Consider the following 16640-nt stretch of genomic DNA (forward strand, 5'->3'; position numbering starts at 1 on the left):
CTATTACGAAAACACATCATATTGGTTCATCATTAAGTGTCCGACCACATGTTCATGTTAGACCATTCGTTATGGTCTTCACGACCACCACCGTCTTCCACCTCCACGTCACCACCACAACTATTCCTCAACCTAACGGGATGGTCACTTCCTCGTGGTCTGCAAGAAAGAAGAAGACTGGAAGAGAGAAGAAGAGAGGAGAAGAGACCTGATTGGTCGTCCGCCTCCGTCGTCTCCAACACGAACCGCCACGACCACGAGCCACCACGAGGCAGTGGGATGGTGTGCACGAACGTGGTTCGTGGCCAGCTAGACCACGGAGGCCTTCGTTCCGGGTATACCGGACGGCCTAATGAGAGTGTTTCCAAACTCCATCCACGTGTGACTCTCTTGGACGACACAACTGAATCATCCACTTCTTCATGTTAATCATGACAAGCTTGTTCTTTGATATTGCATTTTGCGTTGTGAAATAGTTTCGTTTTGTAGTCTTCGATAAAGAAAAAAAATCGGTCGGTGTCCTTCCCGGTCCTCGAGCAGACTGTCCGAACCATCTCTTTTAAATCGGTCTTAAAAATTAAACTTGACAAAAAAGACCGAAAAAGTTTCAGACCGACTAAAAAAAAAACCGATCTTAAAAAAGATAGGACCGGCCTTGGACCCATTTTGCCCTCCTTTAGACGAAATCGTGGTGGCAATACCGGCGGCCCTCCTGTCTCTTTTAGTAGATAACTCTTTAAAAATATGTGTTTACAGTAAACGAACGCAATGCAAGCAACAAAGACCGGAAACAAACTGTCAGAAAGAATGAAAAAGTAAACGAACCAATGAATCTTTGTCTGTTGGTTTCTCCAAACTTCTAAAAATTCTTTTCTTCGTCACCTACACAAACAAATCCCAAGTTCTCCAAAGATCTCCAGCAAAATACGAAAACCCAAACCCCAATTCTATCCATACATAATCGCTAAACCCAGAACCAAATCTTGCAAAAATGCAGTGCCCAAGCACTAATTCCTTCCGTTTCAACTCTTCTTTATGCGCTTGCAATCCAGGGTTCTTGTACAACGCCACCGCCAACGTATGCACCCCTTTCACCGTCTCCGGCGCCGACGAATTCTTAGTGGGTACCGGAGTTGATTATTCGATCAATTTCCCAGAGACCATCTTGTCATTTGATTCAATCAAGAAGTACACGCAGTCGCAGGGCGTGTTTCTTGGTGCTACCCTTGTGATGATCGTGACTTGGCTCTTGTTCTGTTTTTTTGTGAGGTTTGGAGATCTTGGTGATGGAAGAACACCGTGGTATAAGATCAGATGGGCGATTAGCAGATTGGATATCTGTTTTGCTACTCGCCACTGGCTGGTAATCTTTCTAGCTCGTTTTTGTTCTTGAAATTTTGATTTGAGCTGCTGTTGAGCTTTTCAAATTCAAAATCGATGTGCTTTTAGGTTATGCCCCTTTCTTATAAGGTCTAAAATCTAGGGTTCATATTTAGTTTGAAACTTGCCTGCTTAATTAGCTAATTTGAATGAATTATTGAATTAAGTTTATGTTCTTGAGAGACATTCGAGCTTTGAAATTTTGAAATTTAACCATCTTTATTTATACTCCATTGTTTATGTAGGATGATCAGAAGGTTCTCAAGAAACGGAAAACAGAACTTGGGGGAGCTTTCTCAATTGCAAGTTGCATTCTTTTTATTGGTTTGTTTGCTGCGTGAGTGATTGAATTTATTTTATCTACATTCTGCAGTTTCATCAATTCTTGATCCTATGAAAATATATAGTTTGAAGCTAATTATAGGTATATTTTTCAGTTATTTAAAATACTACTTAATAAAGACAAAAATATAAGAATCTTGTGAATCCAAATCATTTAATTCAAATTTATTTGAAACAATGACAATTGACAATTTGGCGACTTTAATTGAAAACTTTTCAAAAAATGTGAAAACCAAATTAATGCAAAATTTCATGGGATGAATGGAATACTTTGTTTTTATCGTTCATGTCTTCCTCCTATGACAATTTCAATCCACATATGAAAAAAAATGGCCCATTTTGGATTATAACTACTAACAACTTAATTTGGCTACAATTACAGGTTACTTTACCAAATTATATCAAAAAGAACAATAGAAGTGCATAGTGTTGTAGCAGCAAATGCACCCGATTTAACTTCATTCCACAACGATATGGAATTCAACATCACAACAATTTCCACCATGAGTTGTTCAAATATTCGAGGTCTTGGCACTTTATACACCGGAAATCCCGGTTTTTTGGATTTTAGAACAAACCCATTATCCACTTTTGCAAATTTTTCATGTCAAAACACTACAAAGGGCCCAAAAGTCACCCTCAAATGCAACAATTGTCAACTTCTTCGTGACAATTTTTACACTTCGTGGCATTTTCTTGATCTTCCAAATACACCCGCAAGTGCTGTTGGATTTGAGTTCAATTTAACTGCAAGGGATCATGAACGTGAACATCATATGAGTTTTGTGAGTGGGATTTTGAAGAATGGAAGCGGAAATAATGGGAAATTTGTTACGTTTAGAGGGAGGGATCCAAATATTTTGCAATTTAATTTATTTCCACGGATTTACCGGAATAAACGTGATCTTAAACTTATACAACCGCTTCTTCATGAGTTTCTTCCTGGATCTTCGTTTGATGAGATTAATCAGTTGAGGGGTTCTTTACAAAGCTCTAATGATGGATTTGTTAACATCACTTTTCATTTGAATTTCCTTTCATCTTATATTGTTGAAGTTGACAATCAGAATGTTTCGGGTCCAGGTGAGTATCTTATCAAGATTCAAGACTATGTTATTTCTTTTTTGACTTAATGTGCTTAATCGGTTAAGCACTTATTCAGTTATTCTTGAAAACTTTATATGGTTGTTTCTTTTTGACTTAATTAGGACACCAACTTGTTACCTATTTGTCCTTTTTCCTCCCAACTCCTCTCACGTTAAACTTGATGAATATTGTGAAAACTTGTTTGCTGGGATACAAGGGTACAATGGTCATTTGATTCTTTTTCTTTTTTCCGAGGATGCAGTGGGCTTCCTTGCTGATTTGGGTGGCTTGTATTGTATTAGTATCGGCCTTTTTTTCTACCTTTTGGTGCAAGTATGTTTTTCTTATTTTCTCAAGATTACATTACATAAATTTTTATCTATTTTAAGTTTTTAACCATGCTTTAGTTTTTCTAAGTTAATTCCTGTGTAGTTTGAATACAGATTCAAGAAGTTTCGCCATGAAGATAGCATAATGAGAAGGATTAGAAGTCAAAGGAAAGCACAAGAACGTTGGGACAAGGTAAAGTTCTATTTTTCTATAAAGAATTCAACTCATGTCTACTTTAAGTTCATCGATTTTTTTATGCCAAATGTGTTTTTGGTTGCTTAATGTTTGAAAAAATAGTTGAGGAAATATGTAATATTTACATGGGGTCGTGGTTCATTGCCTCCTGAAAATGAAGGATCATCAAAGAAACGAAAGCATCATATAAGAAAAGATACAATCAGTTTTAACACCAAAGTTAGCATACCCGATGAGAAGGTAATGATTTTTTTTTTTATATATTTTCTTGTGGTTAATTGTTTATTTTTGAAAGTTTTTTGTTTTCTTGAATTTATTTGTTTTTTTTTTCACAGAAGTTTAGTCAAGAGAAAGGTGAAGCCCGAGGAGTGGCATGCTGTTTTGGTAACTCTGGATCAATCCCTGTGGAAAGAATCTCATCCCAAGTAAGTTGCATTATTTTTTATTTTTTTGTTATTTTTCAAGTGTTCTCTGCTAGGGGTAGTTAGGTAAATTTACATTTACACTTTAAAAGTTAGTTTTCCGAATGCAATGCAATCAACTCCAGAAATTGATCAATTAGTAAAATAATATATTTGTTTATTGTAGCTCATATTCCAATCACCTTTTGTCATATTAGTAAAAAAAACTTGCATTTTTGGATAGATTTTGCATACTTATATTAATTTATTCAACAGGTGGCACAAAATGAGGGGTCAGGTGATGGGAAATATGAGAAAGAAAAGGTTACCAATAATGACATACCTTTGCTACCTTCTTTAGGTAAAATTACCATAATGCCCTCCAATCAAAATGATGTCGGAAATGATAAAATTACCATTATGCCCGTCAATCCGTTCTTTGCATTGATTTTATTTGTCTTCTTGTTAGCAGAAATCAAACCTGGTTCAGAATTAAGTGCTTCAGAAATCCAGAAAAACCTTCAAAACTTATACGAATACAATGTGATGCTTCGAGAGGAGTTGATTGTTGCTCAATCAATGCTCCATACTTTAACATCAAAAGCTTCTGCATCATAGCATCAATAACATACAGATGAGCATACGTATGAGAAGTGAAAAGCCCATTTTACCCTTGGATCCTGTAGGGGTTGTGCAAGGAGCATAGCACCTCGGTCACAAGGAAAGAAGAAATTTCACATGAAATTGTTTTGTTATTTGATATGGGCATAAAAGAATAGTGTATGATGGTGTTTTAGTTGTATATGGCTTGTGTTTTTATACTTTTATTGTTTGACTTTGAAATGTAAGTTTGGTTTATTGTTGTTGTAGATAAGGCTGTGGAAATAGTCTCATCCCAAGTAAGTTGCATTAGTTGTAGGATATGAACAATTCTTTCTCATAGTTTGAACAAAGATTAAGGGATAAATGCTACAACATATTTTCATTTATTTATTTATTATAGCATCATGTTTTTATTTCTTACAACATTATACTTTGAAATTTTTACATGGTTATAGCATAGCATTTTCAACTGTTTTTTATGGGAGGTGATATTTTCAGTAATGTCTTTTATTGGCACATCACACTTCAAAAAATCTATTTAACTATAGCAGTGAAATAGAAAGTTCACTTTGTCGTGGCTTGAAGTAAAGAATCAAAGTAACGCATGTCCATGGATCATTTTGTAACAACTTTTTAATATTTTGGGCATGAAGTATACAGTTCACAATTTTATTAGACGAAAAATGTAGCATGTATATGTCATGTTTGGGATCATTCTATAAGAATTAGTTATCTTTTAGGCATAAAGCACAAAGTTTATAACTTTATCAGACAAGAAATGAATGTACGTCATTCTAGGGGCCATTCTATAATAGCTTTTTTATTTTTTGTCATCAAGCATGTATTCACCAAAAAAACGAACCATGTGTTCATTAAGGGACACTGTACATACTTCAGTCAAAAGAATCATACTTTTTTTTTTCATATTTCTTACAACAAAAGAAATGCTAAAAATGTATGAACCATTATAGGGGATGGTTTCATAGTTTCATAGTCCATGTGTTTGCTCAAACTTGTTTTTCATGTTCTTGTTTTCAAATTTGATGCCCAAAAGAGATAAATCCTGCTTCAACAAATCTGCATTCTTGAACTGTAATCCAATGATGCCAGCTTCTTTTGCAGCCTCTACATTCTTCATCCTGTTGCATATTTGTAAAAAGTTGGGACTATTATTTTTCAACAACATTAAATGATATTTCAATTTGATAAACATATACGTATAACTTTAATATAACATAGATCTAATTGAACTCAGACCCTTTATAACTAGAATACCTGTCATCAATAAAGACACAATTATGTGGCTCGGTGTCAAGGTACTTTATAACTTCTGAATAGAAAAGGGGATCAGGCTTTCTTTTTCCTGCAATTAGGGAAGTATATATAAAATAATGCATTATCTCAAAAGGATTATATTCTCAAAAGGGCAATAATGTTTATATGTACCCATTATACATGAACAAAATGTCCAAGATAAGTAAGAGGAAATCTTCAATTTGTCCTCTATCATTTTGTACCTATAAAACAATAAAGAAAAGTGAGAGATGGAAAAGGGGACAATATCACTAAATAGTAATCAAGTTTCACATTTTGTCCATGGCTTCTTTTCAAAATGCTTAATCACTCGACTTTTTTTTTTTTTGTTCCATTGCTGTATGTTTTGTTGACCATGTTTTAGCTTTACTCCAATGTTGAAACTTGAAACATACAATGTCACTATAGATGTGAAATTTAGGATCATTGACCAAATTGTCTTTTTTTTTATATAAGAATAAATATGGATTTATTCATTTGACAAATAAGTATGTGACAAACCTTGCAGTTCAGTCATACCATATTGGGTAATTTGTAAAAGCATGCATCTCATAGCCATTATCTTTCAGTGTACTAAGAAGTTCTTCAACACCTTCAATATAGGAGTAACCTTGACTTACACAACTTTTGAGACCTAAAAAGGAAATCAAATTAAGTCATGCTGATTGAAAGACGATTTCTGTTGGTTACTAAATCTTTTGTAACCTACCTTCCAAGTCAAATTGTCTTCCATCTTTGAAAAATATTCTTTCTAGTTCCATCTGAAGAAGATATTCTTTAATAATGTAAGCCAAAGAAGCGAAATTTCAAGTGAACCACAAGATTTCTATACGATATGAATAAATCATAAACACCACTTTGAAATAGGAAAGATCTATCAAATGTTATGTACATGGGACATTCTGCAAAAACTAGTAATATGAATGATGAATGTCCAACAATACCTCATCAATAAGACCTTTTTCAAACTCGATCCACGCTGTAGGATGTTTGCAGTCTAATAGTTCCTTCATGGACATTCTGTAGAACACAAAATATCTCAGAAGAAATGCATAATAAGTAATCCCTAACTAACAAAATCAACCATATGAATTAGTTTTCATAGTCAATTGATATAATCTTACAAACCACATCAAAATTCATAATAAGTAATCCCTAACAGACTGTAACGAGAACCCATAAGGAATTTGGGGATTTAAACACACTATATTTGACCTAAGAGGTGAGAATTTCCTCAGATTGGCATTCAAGCTATCATCTAGGTAATTGCATGTGATACTTAGTCCAAACTATAACAAAGGGGATACTCCGTTGGATCAGGTCCAGCAATAGAGACAGTAAGATTACGTTGACTAAATCGATCTTCATGAGAAATATCATGGTAATTCTGAAAGTGAAACAAAAAAAGTACCCGAAGAATGCAGGGATGTCGTGGTAAAAAGGATCGCGAACAATCGTGTCCATTATGTCGAACAGCAAAACGGGAAGCTTTCTTGTAGTGATGGCGGAAGCAGAGGCGGCAGCGGCAGTGACACGGAAAGCCATTTTTGTTGCAAATGATTTAGGGGAGGATCTGTAGATGAGAGGGAAGCTCAGGGTGATTGTTTGAGTGGGTCTGAATGACAGTGGTGGTATCAAAGCTGCCATTGAAAATATCGCAACTTCTGAACATAGCAAAATCGTGTGGTATTACTGTTACATTTATAAAAGTAAAATGGAGAAAATATTATAAATTAATTTACAGAAAGGCCCTCTTCGCACCATCACATTTGACAAATGCTGTGGATTGGACTGATTTATATTTTATGAATAAATGTAAATTTTTTTATTTTAAAAAAATGAAATCTCTAGAAAAAAATCTTATTATATTAGGAAAGGTAACGATTAAGTCTCAAAAAGAAATTGAATATAAAAGCTCAAGAAATCGATAAATTTCTCCATTTTAGTCAATTTTGATCTGTTCAGTAGGTCATTAGACCAAACCGTTAATTTTTCTAAAATAATAGGAATTTTCTACAGATTTTTCCAAAATTATAATGTATAAACGTATTTTTATGTATTTTTTTAAATATTTTTACATATTCTTATATATTTTTATGTATTTATGTATTTTTTTCAAGTTTTTTTATATAGTTTTTTATGTTGTTTATGTATTTAAATGTATAAACATATTTTTTTTACGTATTTATATGATTTTTTAAGTATTTTTATGTACTTTGGTATATTTTTATGTATTTATTTATTTTTTAAATATTTTTATGTATTTTTTTACGTATTTATATGTATTTTGTTAAAAAAATTTACGTATTGATGTATTTTTATAATTCAAGTTTCATTGTAAGCTAACTATAAGAGCTTGTAAACAAAGAAAGAAAATACTAGAGTATTTCAAAAGCGATCATTATTAATCAACGTCATTTTGCAGGTAAAGCCTTCCATTATTCTTGAATTGAGTTTGTAAATGAATTCAAGAAAAATGAAAGAATTTACCAGTAAAAATGGCATTGATTGTTAAGGACTGTCTTTGAAAAATATTTGTTTTTAAGTACTTTAGTGCTTTTTATCTTCATTTACAAGGTATAATATTTAGCTTATAATAAAATTTGAAGTAAAAAATATATAAATATGTAAAAAAATATACATCAAAATACTTATAAATACGAAGAAAAAAATATATGTTTATACATTTAAAATACATAAAAATATGTAAAAAAAACTATATAAAAACTTAAAATATATATAAATACATGAAAAATATACCAAATTCGTAAAAATACATAAAAATACTTACAAATTCATATAAAGACGTAATATATGCGTTTATGCACTTAAAATACATAAAAACTTTAAAAAAAATACATAAATACGTAAAAATATATATATAAAAAAACATTTATACATTACATAAATTTTTTTGAGGAAATCTGCAGAAAAGTCTAATTATTTTGGGAAAAATAACGATTTGGTCTCATGACCTGTTGAACGTATCAAAAAAAGTTAAAGTGAAGAAAATTGTCAGTTCCTTAAGCTTTTCTATTCAACATTTTCGGGACTTAATCTTTAATTTTCTCAAAATAACGAGACTTTCCTAGAGATTTCTTTTAAAAAAAAAAACCTAAATACTTTTTATTTTACGTAATTATTTTACGTAATTTTACGAAAGGCTAATGTTATTTTAAACCCCTACAAATTAGTTGGGAAGAAGTTTTATGATTTTATTGTATATAACACATAAGATGGTGAGGATAAAAAAAAAAATAAGAAACATGTATTGTATTTTGTCACTTGATGTAAGGGTAAATAACAAAATGAATTGTATTTTTTTATCTTTCAATTTGATAGTGTATATTTTTTTTGTTGTTCTAAATCGAACATTGCATTTTATAATTTTGTTCAATATTGACAATTTCGACTCAGGTTACTCGGTTGCCATGTTGAGTTGGAAAATAGTGTCGATATGGTATGTTGGCGTGACATGAAAGTCAGTACATTATTATTTTTTTTCGATTTTGACACCGTTATTTTATTTTCAAAAGTCACTAAATTATCATTTTTCGATTTCAAACATCTCCATCAAAAATATCATTTTCTAATATTCAGTTTGTTAATTCAGGATGTTTCAGGTCGAACATCTTCATCCCAAATATCCTTTTCTCCATCCACTTTGTGAAACTCATTAACAACTTTTTGTTTGATTTGAGGTGTTGGATTTGGAAAACGGATTCATACTAAAGTTAAACCGTGTCTGCCTTATTGCAAGTCAATTATGTGGGAGTGATCCAATGCAAGGACAAGGTAATGATCCTTTACATTTATTGATGACCTCTAACCTGAACTTATATATGAATATGCATATCCTAGAGCGTATGATCAAGAGGATCTTGCCAATTGTAGTGAAATGTTACATATCATTCCTTTAATGACATATATGAAGGTCCAAATTTTTTAGCTGCAAAAGGTTGATCGTCTTGAACAATGAAAAACCTCTTGCAATCCAATTTGAATTATCCTTTATAGATGAAGTGGCCAACAATATATAATGCACACAACACAAGTGCATTGTTTTGACTATTGAATATTGATGGGTCAAAATATCGATCAACATAATGTTTTACATAAACTAATAATAATACAAAAAGAATAAAACAAAGTGAACTACACGAGGTTATAGAGGAGGGTAGAAGTAAGATGAGAGAGAAAAACCAAGAAATAGCAAACCCCCAACTGTGGCAACCGTGCCTTGTGAAATTTTTGATGCCAACATGCTTCCCCCAATTACTGCTATTGATGTACAGATTGTGTGACCTATTGTTGCCCCTAATGCAACACCAACTGCATTTTTATGCGTCGCTAACTGCAAATTCCAACCACAAAACTCATTTTCTCAGATACTTTTTAAGCACCATTTATCCAAACAACACTTAATAGGGAAAAGAAAAATCTTACAGCAATAGTTGCTATCTGGCTTCGGTCCCCCCACTCTGCTAAAAATGTCAGTATAAATGACTGCAACCACAGAAGAGAGTGAAAATATTATCATCAGTAAAAAAGAAGATAGGTAAAAGGTTAGTGTCTTAATACACTAAGTCATTTTATCCAGATTAAGTCAAAAAGAAACTGTCATGTATGCGTTCATATATTAAGTGATTACTCTATTAAGTCCATTAAGTTAAAAAGAAACAGCTCCTCATAGACTAATAAGTAATCATATTAAATGAAAAGATGAAATAAAAAACAATATTCAGGCTGAACATACCTCTAAAAAAATAGGAGTACAGAATCTAGAAAAGAATCTGCGGGCAGCTGTTTTGCCTTGTCCAGACTCTAATTTCTCTTCTACCTGCATATATTTTGTAATAGAATCAGATTTCTGGAATGTTTTTTGAGTACTTAATAATGAGGTAAAGCCTAAATTTATATAGAAACTATAACCCTTAATGGGGAAAAAGAAAACATACTTCCTCCATCTCCTTTTTTTGAGATGCTTTTGAATCTGATCTCCAAGCAATATAGAGCAACCGGAGCCCAAAGAAGGCATAAAGAACTGCATTGTAGAAAAAACAATTTAGATGTCTCACAATCTTTATATTTTATATGAAATTTTAACTTTATATATAAAAAATGTCAATACTCAATACATGCCTGTAGCAGCACTGTTTGTGTGTTTCCTTGATATCAGATTTGGAACAATCCTACCAAGCCCTGTAGAAAGTATCTACATACCAAGTAAAACCAAATTAATATGATTTTTCATTGTTGCAATTAGTGTTGTGGATAAAATATGTTATCTTTTGAAAAGGGTATCAAGAAAAGTAGCAAACTTACAGTCATTACAAACAGAGCACTGAGTGCACCTGATAGAACAATTGACTTTGGATGACGCATTGCCATAAGAGCTGCTATAATAAAAGTTTCATCTCCAATCTACATGGAAGCAATAAATGGAATATTGGGTTATGTAATTTTGAGAAATAAACATTTGTGGAAACTTATGTTTGCCTATAAAAAAGGATAGGGAAAGAACATACCTCACTGACAAGAATCATTGACAAACTGGCAAAAAATGCATCCAAAACACCAAGACCAGGATCCAAATTTAGTACAGCTTGTGGATCAATCTTGTCACCTATGACATTGTTTTTAATTCTTTCCACAACAACCTGTTTAAAGTAAATACGCGCATTAAGATGTATGATGAATAACAATTAGAATATTATTGAAATCTCAACATAGACTGGCATATAGTTAAATATCTAAAACTTTCTATAACATAAAGAAACAAAAATCTGAAATCCAACTATAAAGTATAAACACAGGAAAGAGGAAACTTATAAATTAGTATTGAAAGAGTTCATATGTGTCTGATTGCTCATCCTCAACAGAAGGGTTTCCAGTGTATAAGGGTTTTAACAGTTTCAAGTCAGTTCACAAATAACAATATTATAGCTATATGACCTTGAATTTACTGTTATACCTCTAGATCCCAAATTCCCTTTATGTTGAAGTGACTTAATTTTTTCAACTTTAATCATGTCTTTTGATAGACGCATGTGATATCAGTAGAATGTAATTACAACCATATAAAAAAAATATAGGGTTTTGTATACTCACTTTGCTACGCCGACCTAGATCTATAATGGATCCGGTTGAGTCTTCCTTCTCATTATCACCGGCAACATCCTGAAATCAACAAAAATAAACAGAATTCAAATCAATTATCCGCAATGGATAGCTTTGGCTCATATCCTATTCAATTGCGAATCAAGAAAACACATAAAGAATATACCTGAGCGAAAACGCGAGATGCGACGAGGAAAACGAAGAGGAATAGAATGACAAAACCATGATTTGCACGCGGATTCATGATTTGTCTACTACAGGATGACCGGAGGGGGATCTACGAAGAATTAGAGATGAGATCGGAGTAGAAAGAAATGCAACTAGTGCTGCATTTCTGTGAATGAGGAGATATTGTTAAGTTGTTGGCGAGGTATATAAGCTGGGTCGGTGTGCGCGTATGGTTGATTACCACATAACGGAAATGCGAAGGAAAGTTGACCCCTTTGATGAATTTTGATTTCACTCTCCGTATCGTCGATAAAGAATTAAAGATTGTTGAAAAGACTTGGTTTGTTTTGTACTTCTACCAAAATTTTAGACTTGGTTGCCCCTATCAACTTCTTATGTTACTCGTACTTATGTTATTCTTTAGGGGTTGTTTGGTATGTTTTTCAAATTTTATTATTAACTTATTAACTTTTTTAAAAGTAAATAAGTTAAAAAAGAGTTTGGTAAATACTAATTTTTTAACCAAAAAACCAAAAATTATTGGCTTTTTCAAAAAGTCAAATATGATTTTCAAAAGCACTCTCAAACACCTCCTTAATAGTTGGTAGTTGGATGATGTTACTCTCTATATTTGAAAGCTTTTTATTTATACAGAAGTGATCATCCGAAATTTTCAAATATGAAGAAATAACCCAACTGTTTTGGGTTTTACCAAGATGATTATTATGTCAGAAAATATGAAGCATTTCAGGCTTATTTTCTACAAACTATATGTCAAACTAAAAGTGTACAATTATGACATGAAAATGACATTTTAGATTAAAGTTTCAGATTTCGGATTCTGGACAGGTGAAAAACTATTCCAAATTTTCAAGAAAATGTCTAAATTTTGATTAACAAATCCGAAATTTCGAGAAAATATTTCGTTTGTATTTAAATCTAACAAAATTTAAGGAAACATAACGAATCGGAAATAGATACAATACAAGGCATAAAATGTGACTTTTTGTTGAAAAGAACATGATTTTAAACATTTCAAAATGGATAAATAATGTTTTTAAAAAGTATTGATGCGTACGAGGAAAAAAATCAAATTATATCATTGAAGTCCGAGATTGCCATTTTGGAAATGGTGGGCATTTTTTGAAAATGCTAAAAGTTGAGACATTTAGGTAGTCAAAATCCACATGAACACTTGATTGCTAAGATTTCAAATTGCGATAATTAGATTATCAATCTAAGCACAAACTCATGATATGATATGCAACCCTTATCCTTGTCTAACATCATGCTAACAAAACACTAGTAAATTTAACGGTTTATCAAAATCAGAACTTTACAACAAAACTCAAAAGATGATTTTATCTCAAATTTAAAAAAATATTCTAAACTAGCTTGATCTTTCTTAACCAAGTTTGCTTAATACTTCTAATCAACCCAAATCCACATTTGCAGTAATGATTATTTTTCCTCAAGTTTTACCTTCAATTTCACATCTATCCTTTTGCTCCTCTTTCCCTTTTAGCACTAGTAGAAAAACCCTCCTACAATTGAGCCTCTTACTTTTCGAAAATAGTTCAAAGTCCTTTACTCAAAACTTGTTTCGTTGATCTCCCAAACTTACATAAATGAGTCGATTTTGATTATAGTTTATTTCTAACAAGTCAAATAGGTAAAAGATTAATGAAGAAGATTGTTTAAGATGTATTTTCAAATCAACATCTAAAAACTTATGTTATAAGTGTATCATCATATAAATGCCATAGTTAACAAAGGTAGATGTATTTGACTATTTTCAAATCACCACATTTTATTCATAAAACTCCAATGTAGGTCATAAACTAACGGTCACCCAAAGTACATAACATAACATAATATAACAGCCTCACTTCTTGACCAACCGCTCCTTCATTCTCTCAACCGCACTCCTAAGAGTCCCCTCATCCTTACAAAACGTAAACCTCACAAGATTCTTCCCTTCCTCTTTATCCAAATAAAAAACACTCGTAGGAATCGCCACAACACCAACTTCCTTAATCAAATACTCACAAAACGCCACGTCATCCGGAAGCCCGAAAGGAGTATGATCCACCACCACAAAATAAGTCCCACTTGACGGAAACACCCTAAACCCAACCGCCCTCAACCCATCCACCAAAATCTCCTTTTTACCCTTATAATCCTTTCGCAACTCCTCATAGTACGAATCCGGGGCATTTAATGCTACCGCTGCGGCATACTGCATCGGGGTGGACGTCGCAAACGTAAGATATGAATGCGCTTGTTTGACTCCCCATAGTAAGTGCGGTGGGGCGATCGCCCACCCGATTTTCCACCCCGTCAACGAAAAAGTCTTCCCCAAGGAATTCATAGTCACCGTCCTTTCATACATCCCGGGTAAGCTCGCGATCGAAATATGGTCCATTTCAAACGCGAGCTTATCATAAACCTCATCACTAAAAACCAAAACATCGTTTTCAATGCATAACAACGAGATTTGTTCGAGTTCTTCTTTTGTAAACATTTTTCCGGTTGGGTTATGCGGGGTGTTGAGAAGAATCGCGCGTGTGTTTTTCGAGATTTTGGATTTGAGTTTCTCGAGAGGGAGGGCGAAGTCGGGAGGTTGGAGCGTGATGCAGGTGATTTTAGCTCCGGCCATTGAGAGTGTAGCTTCGTATGAGTCGTAGAAAGGGGCGAAGAGTATGACTTCGTCTCCGGGGTTTATTAGGCCGAGGATGGTTGCGGCGATTGCTTCGGTGCACCCCGAAGTGACGGTGATTTCGGTTTCCGGGTCGATTGTGATTCCGGTGTCTTTTTGGAATCGGGAAGCGATGGCGGAATTGAGATCGGGGATTCCGTAGCCGCGTGCGTATTGGTTTTTACCGTCTTTGATGGCTTGGATTGCCGCGTCTTTCACGAAATCTGGACCGTCGAAATTCGGGAAGCCTTGGCCGAGGTTGATCGCATTGTGTTTGATGGCGAGTGAGCTCATTTGTGTGAAGATTGTGGTTTTGAACTTTTCCAACCGCTTTGCCACCTGTAAAAAAAACAACAAATGATTACTTCTTCTTGTGGAAGGTCTTATGTGGTATAGTTGTTGTAGGTGGTGTTTGTTGACCATTTTCAGTTCCATTCCAATCCCTCTAGAACAAATTTCCACCATTCCCATTCCTTCGAACCAAACGCTATCTAGGTTAGAATGTGTGGTTAATTGGAATCACTGGCATAGCATGGGATTAGCTTTGGATTTGCGTGTGGGAGAGAGAAAAGAAAATATGGTGAGATGAAGGGTGGTTTCTACACCTAGTGAGGAAGAAGCCTAGGTTAAAACTTAAAAGAGAAAACAGTATACATATTTACTTTCATGACAATAATCCTAGAACACCATACCTAATATTATGTCCTAAAGCTATATTTGTAAGCTTCTGTTTTCAATTTTCAGGGTGTCAACAATAGTTACCTCCTTACAAAAGTATTAAAACACAAAATCTAGGATAGCATATAACAGAGGAAACTGCATGAAATACCAGTTATCTATGAACATAATTAAATTATCATTAGCGAAAAAAGAATATTTGATGGTCATTGCACAAAATTTGAGCAGCTAAGTATCTAAATGATTCTTCAAGAAATGTATTGAGGATCCAAAATACATGTCTTAAAGCATCATCTAGATAACTAGCTAACTCTGATTATTAAAAAATATATAAGTAGAAACATCTATTTACCACCAAGAATGCTCCTAAATTCATTAATCCCCCAAATCAACTTTCATGAGTGATTTCACACCTCAATTTCATTTCCAAGATTATTAGCTTTTCCAATATGGGAACAACACAATCGCAAAACCTTATTATTTGATATTTTAAACAGAATTGTTCGTTTCCAAGTTCATCTTTTCTGCAAAACCTTAAACCAAGCACATGCAGAACAAGCGATGAGCAAATACAAATTGACATCAAAAACATCGAAAAGCTAGATCGAAGACGCAGATTCAGTGGGTATTTTGAACGAACCTGCAAGGGATGCTGATTGATCGGTCCATCTTGCGCCATAACAGTGGCCTCGCTTGCAGTGGAAAAGGTTGAAACGGAAGATGCCCTAACAATTGGGAAAGAGAGGCTGCTGCTACTCTTATTCTTCGCAGCAATGTTGGTCCACAGAAAGGGTTTAAAAAGGGTTATTCGAAGTGAAGGTCTGAAGCACGCTGGAAGAAGAAGCATTTCAGTGGAAAGATCCAGCCGTCCAGGTGCGTTGAATGTGCGCATCTGTGAAGCGAAGAGAAAGGGAAATGACATGATTCATTTCTAGCCTGTTTGGTAGCGTTAACGATCCACGGGTCGGGTTTGGTTCGGCAAAACTAACCGGTGGTAGCGTTTGATTTAGCTTTTGATTTTTGAGCCTTTTGTTTAGACGGCTAGGATTGGGCATTAGCTAAAAACGCCTAAAAACGCAGTGGAACACCGCCCCCGGTTGGTGTTATTAAATGTTGTGTTATTATGATGTGGTAACGGGAACGGGAGATAACACCCAATCATATCATTTTTTTTCATTTTTTTCTCTCTATCTCTCTCCTTATAACACCATGTTATAACATATAATAACATGGGGAACACCACCCCCACGTCATGTTATAACATGTAATAACATGAAATACCGTTGCCCACACCTAATAGCCTTAGATTAAAAGCTAAACGTTTC

General features: G+C 33.8%; 4 protein-coding genes across 5 annotated transcripts; 1 reads left to right on the forward strand and 3 right to left on the reverse strand.

Annotated features, from left to right (window-relative positions):
- Nucleotides 1–734: 734 nt before the first annotated feature.
- Nucleotides 735–4760, forward strand: LOC145137764 (uncharacterized). 2 transcript variants are annotated; one of them, XM_079071901.1, is made up of 9 exons: nucleotides 735–1363; nucleotides 1626–1717; nucleotides 2105–2805; nucleotides 3071–3141; nucleotides 3241–3330; nucleotides 3436–3573; nucleotides 3669–3758; nucleotides 4011–4095; nucleotides 4204–4760. In XM_079071901.1, the coding sequence occupies exons 1-9, from the start codon at nucleotides 992–994 to the stop codon at nucleotides 4350–4352; spliced, it is 1788 nt and encodes a 595-aa protein (XP_078928027.1). In that variant the 5' UTR covers nucleotides 735–991; the 3' UTR covers nucleotides 4353–4760. The 2 variants fall into 2 exon arrangements, with proteins under 2 accessions (XP_078928027.1, XP_078928028.1); XM_079071902.1 differs by having other exon boundaries at nucleotides 736–1363; nucleotides 4207–4760.
- Nucleotides 4761–5181: 421 nt separating this feature from the next.
- On the reverse strand, nucleotides 5182–7346 carry FHY1 (Haloacid dehalogenase-like hydrolase (HAD) superfamily protein). The gene is made up of 7 exons (XM_079070260.1): nucleotides 7063–7346; nucleotides 6596–6671; nucleotides 6361–6412; nucleotides 6171–6285; nucleotides 5784–5854; nucleotides 5613–5700; nucleotides 5182–5476 (listed from the first exon to the last, which is right to left on the reverse strand). The coding sequence occupies exons 1-7, from the start codon at nucleotides 7296–7298 to the stop codon at nucleotides 5326–5328; spliced, it is 789 nt and encodes a 262-aa protein (XP_078926386.1). The 5' UTR covers nucleotides 7299–7346; the 3' UTR covers nucleotides 5182–5325.
- Nucleotides 7347–9686: 2340 nt separating this feature from the next.
- Nucleotides 9687–12145, reverse strand: LOC145141236 (GDT1-like protein 3). Its single transcript, XM_079074543.1, has 9 exons — nucleotides 11938–12145; nucleotides 11763–11831; nucleotides 11180–11311; nucleotides 10977–11075; nucleotides 10794–10866; nucleotides 10610–10695; nucleotides 10408–10491; nucleotides 10098–10157; nucleotides 9687–10005 (listed from the first exon to the last, which is right to left on the reverse strand). Exons 1-9 carry the CDS (start codon nucleotides 12013–12015, stop codon nucleotides 9817–9819), a joined length of 870 nt encoding a protein of 289 aa, XP_078930669.1. The 5' UTR covers nucleotides 12016–12145; the 3' UTR covers nucleotides 9687–9816.
- A 1560-nt stretch (nucleotides 12146–13705) lies between these two features.
- LOC145137065 (Pyridoxal phosphate (PLP)-dependent transferases superfamily protein) lies at nucleotides 13706–16236 on the reverse strand. The gene is made up of 2 exons (XM_079071209.1): nucleotides 15956–16236; nucleotides 13706–14976 (listed from the first exon to the last, which is right to left on the reverse strand). The coding sequence occupies exons 1-2, from the start codon at nucleotides 16205–16207 to the stop codon at nucleotides 13825–13827; spliced, it is 1404 nt and encodes a 467-aa protein (XP_078927335.1). The 5' UTR covers nucleotides 16208–16236; the 3' UTR covers nucleotides 13706–13824.
- Between the last annotated feature and the right edge of the window lie 404 nt (nucleotides 16237–16640).

This window comes from Lactuca virosa, chromosome 9 (genome assembly GCF_052849685.1).
Source record: "Lactuca virosa cultivar CGN04683 chromosome 9, Lactuca_virosa_CGN04683_v6, whole genome shotgun sequence".
Classification (NCBI taxonomy): Eukaryota; Viridiplantae; Streptophyta; class Magnoliopsida; order Asterales; family Asteraceae; genus Lactuca; species Lactuca virosa.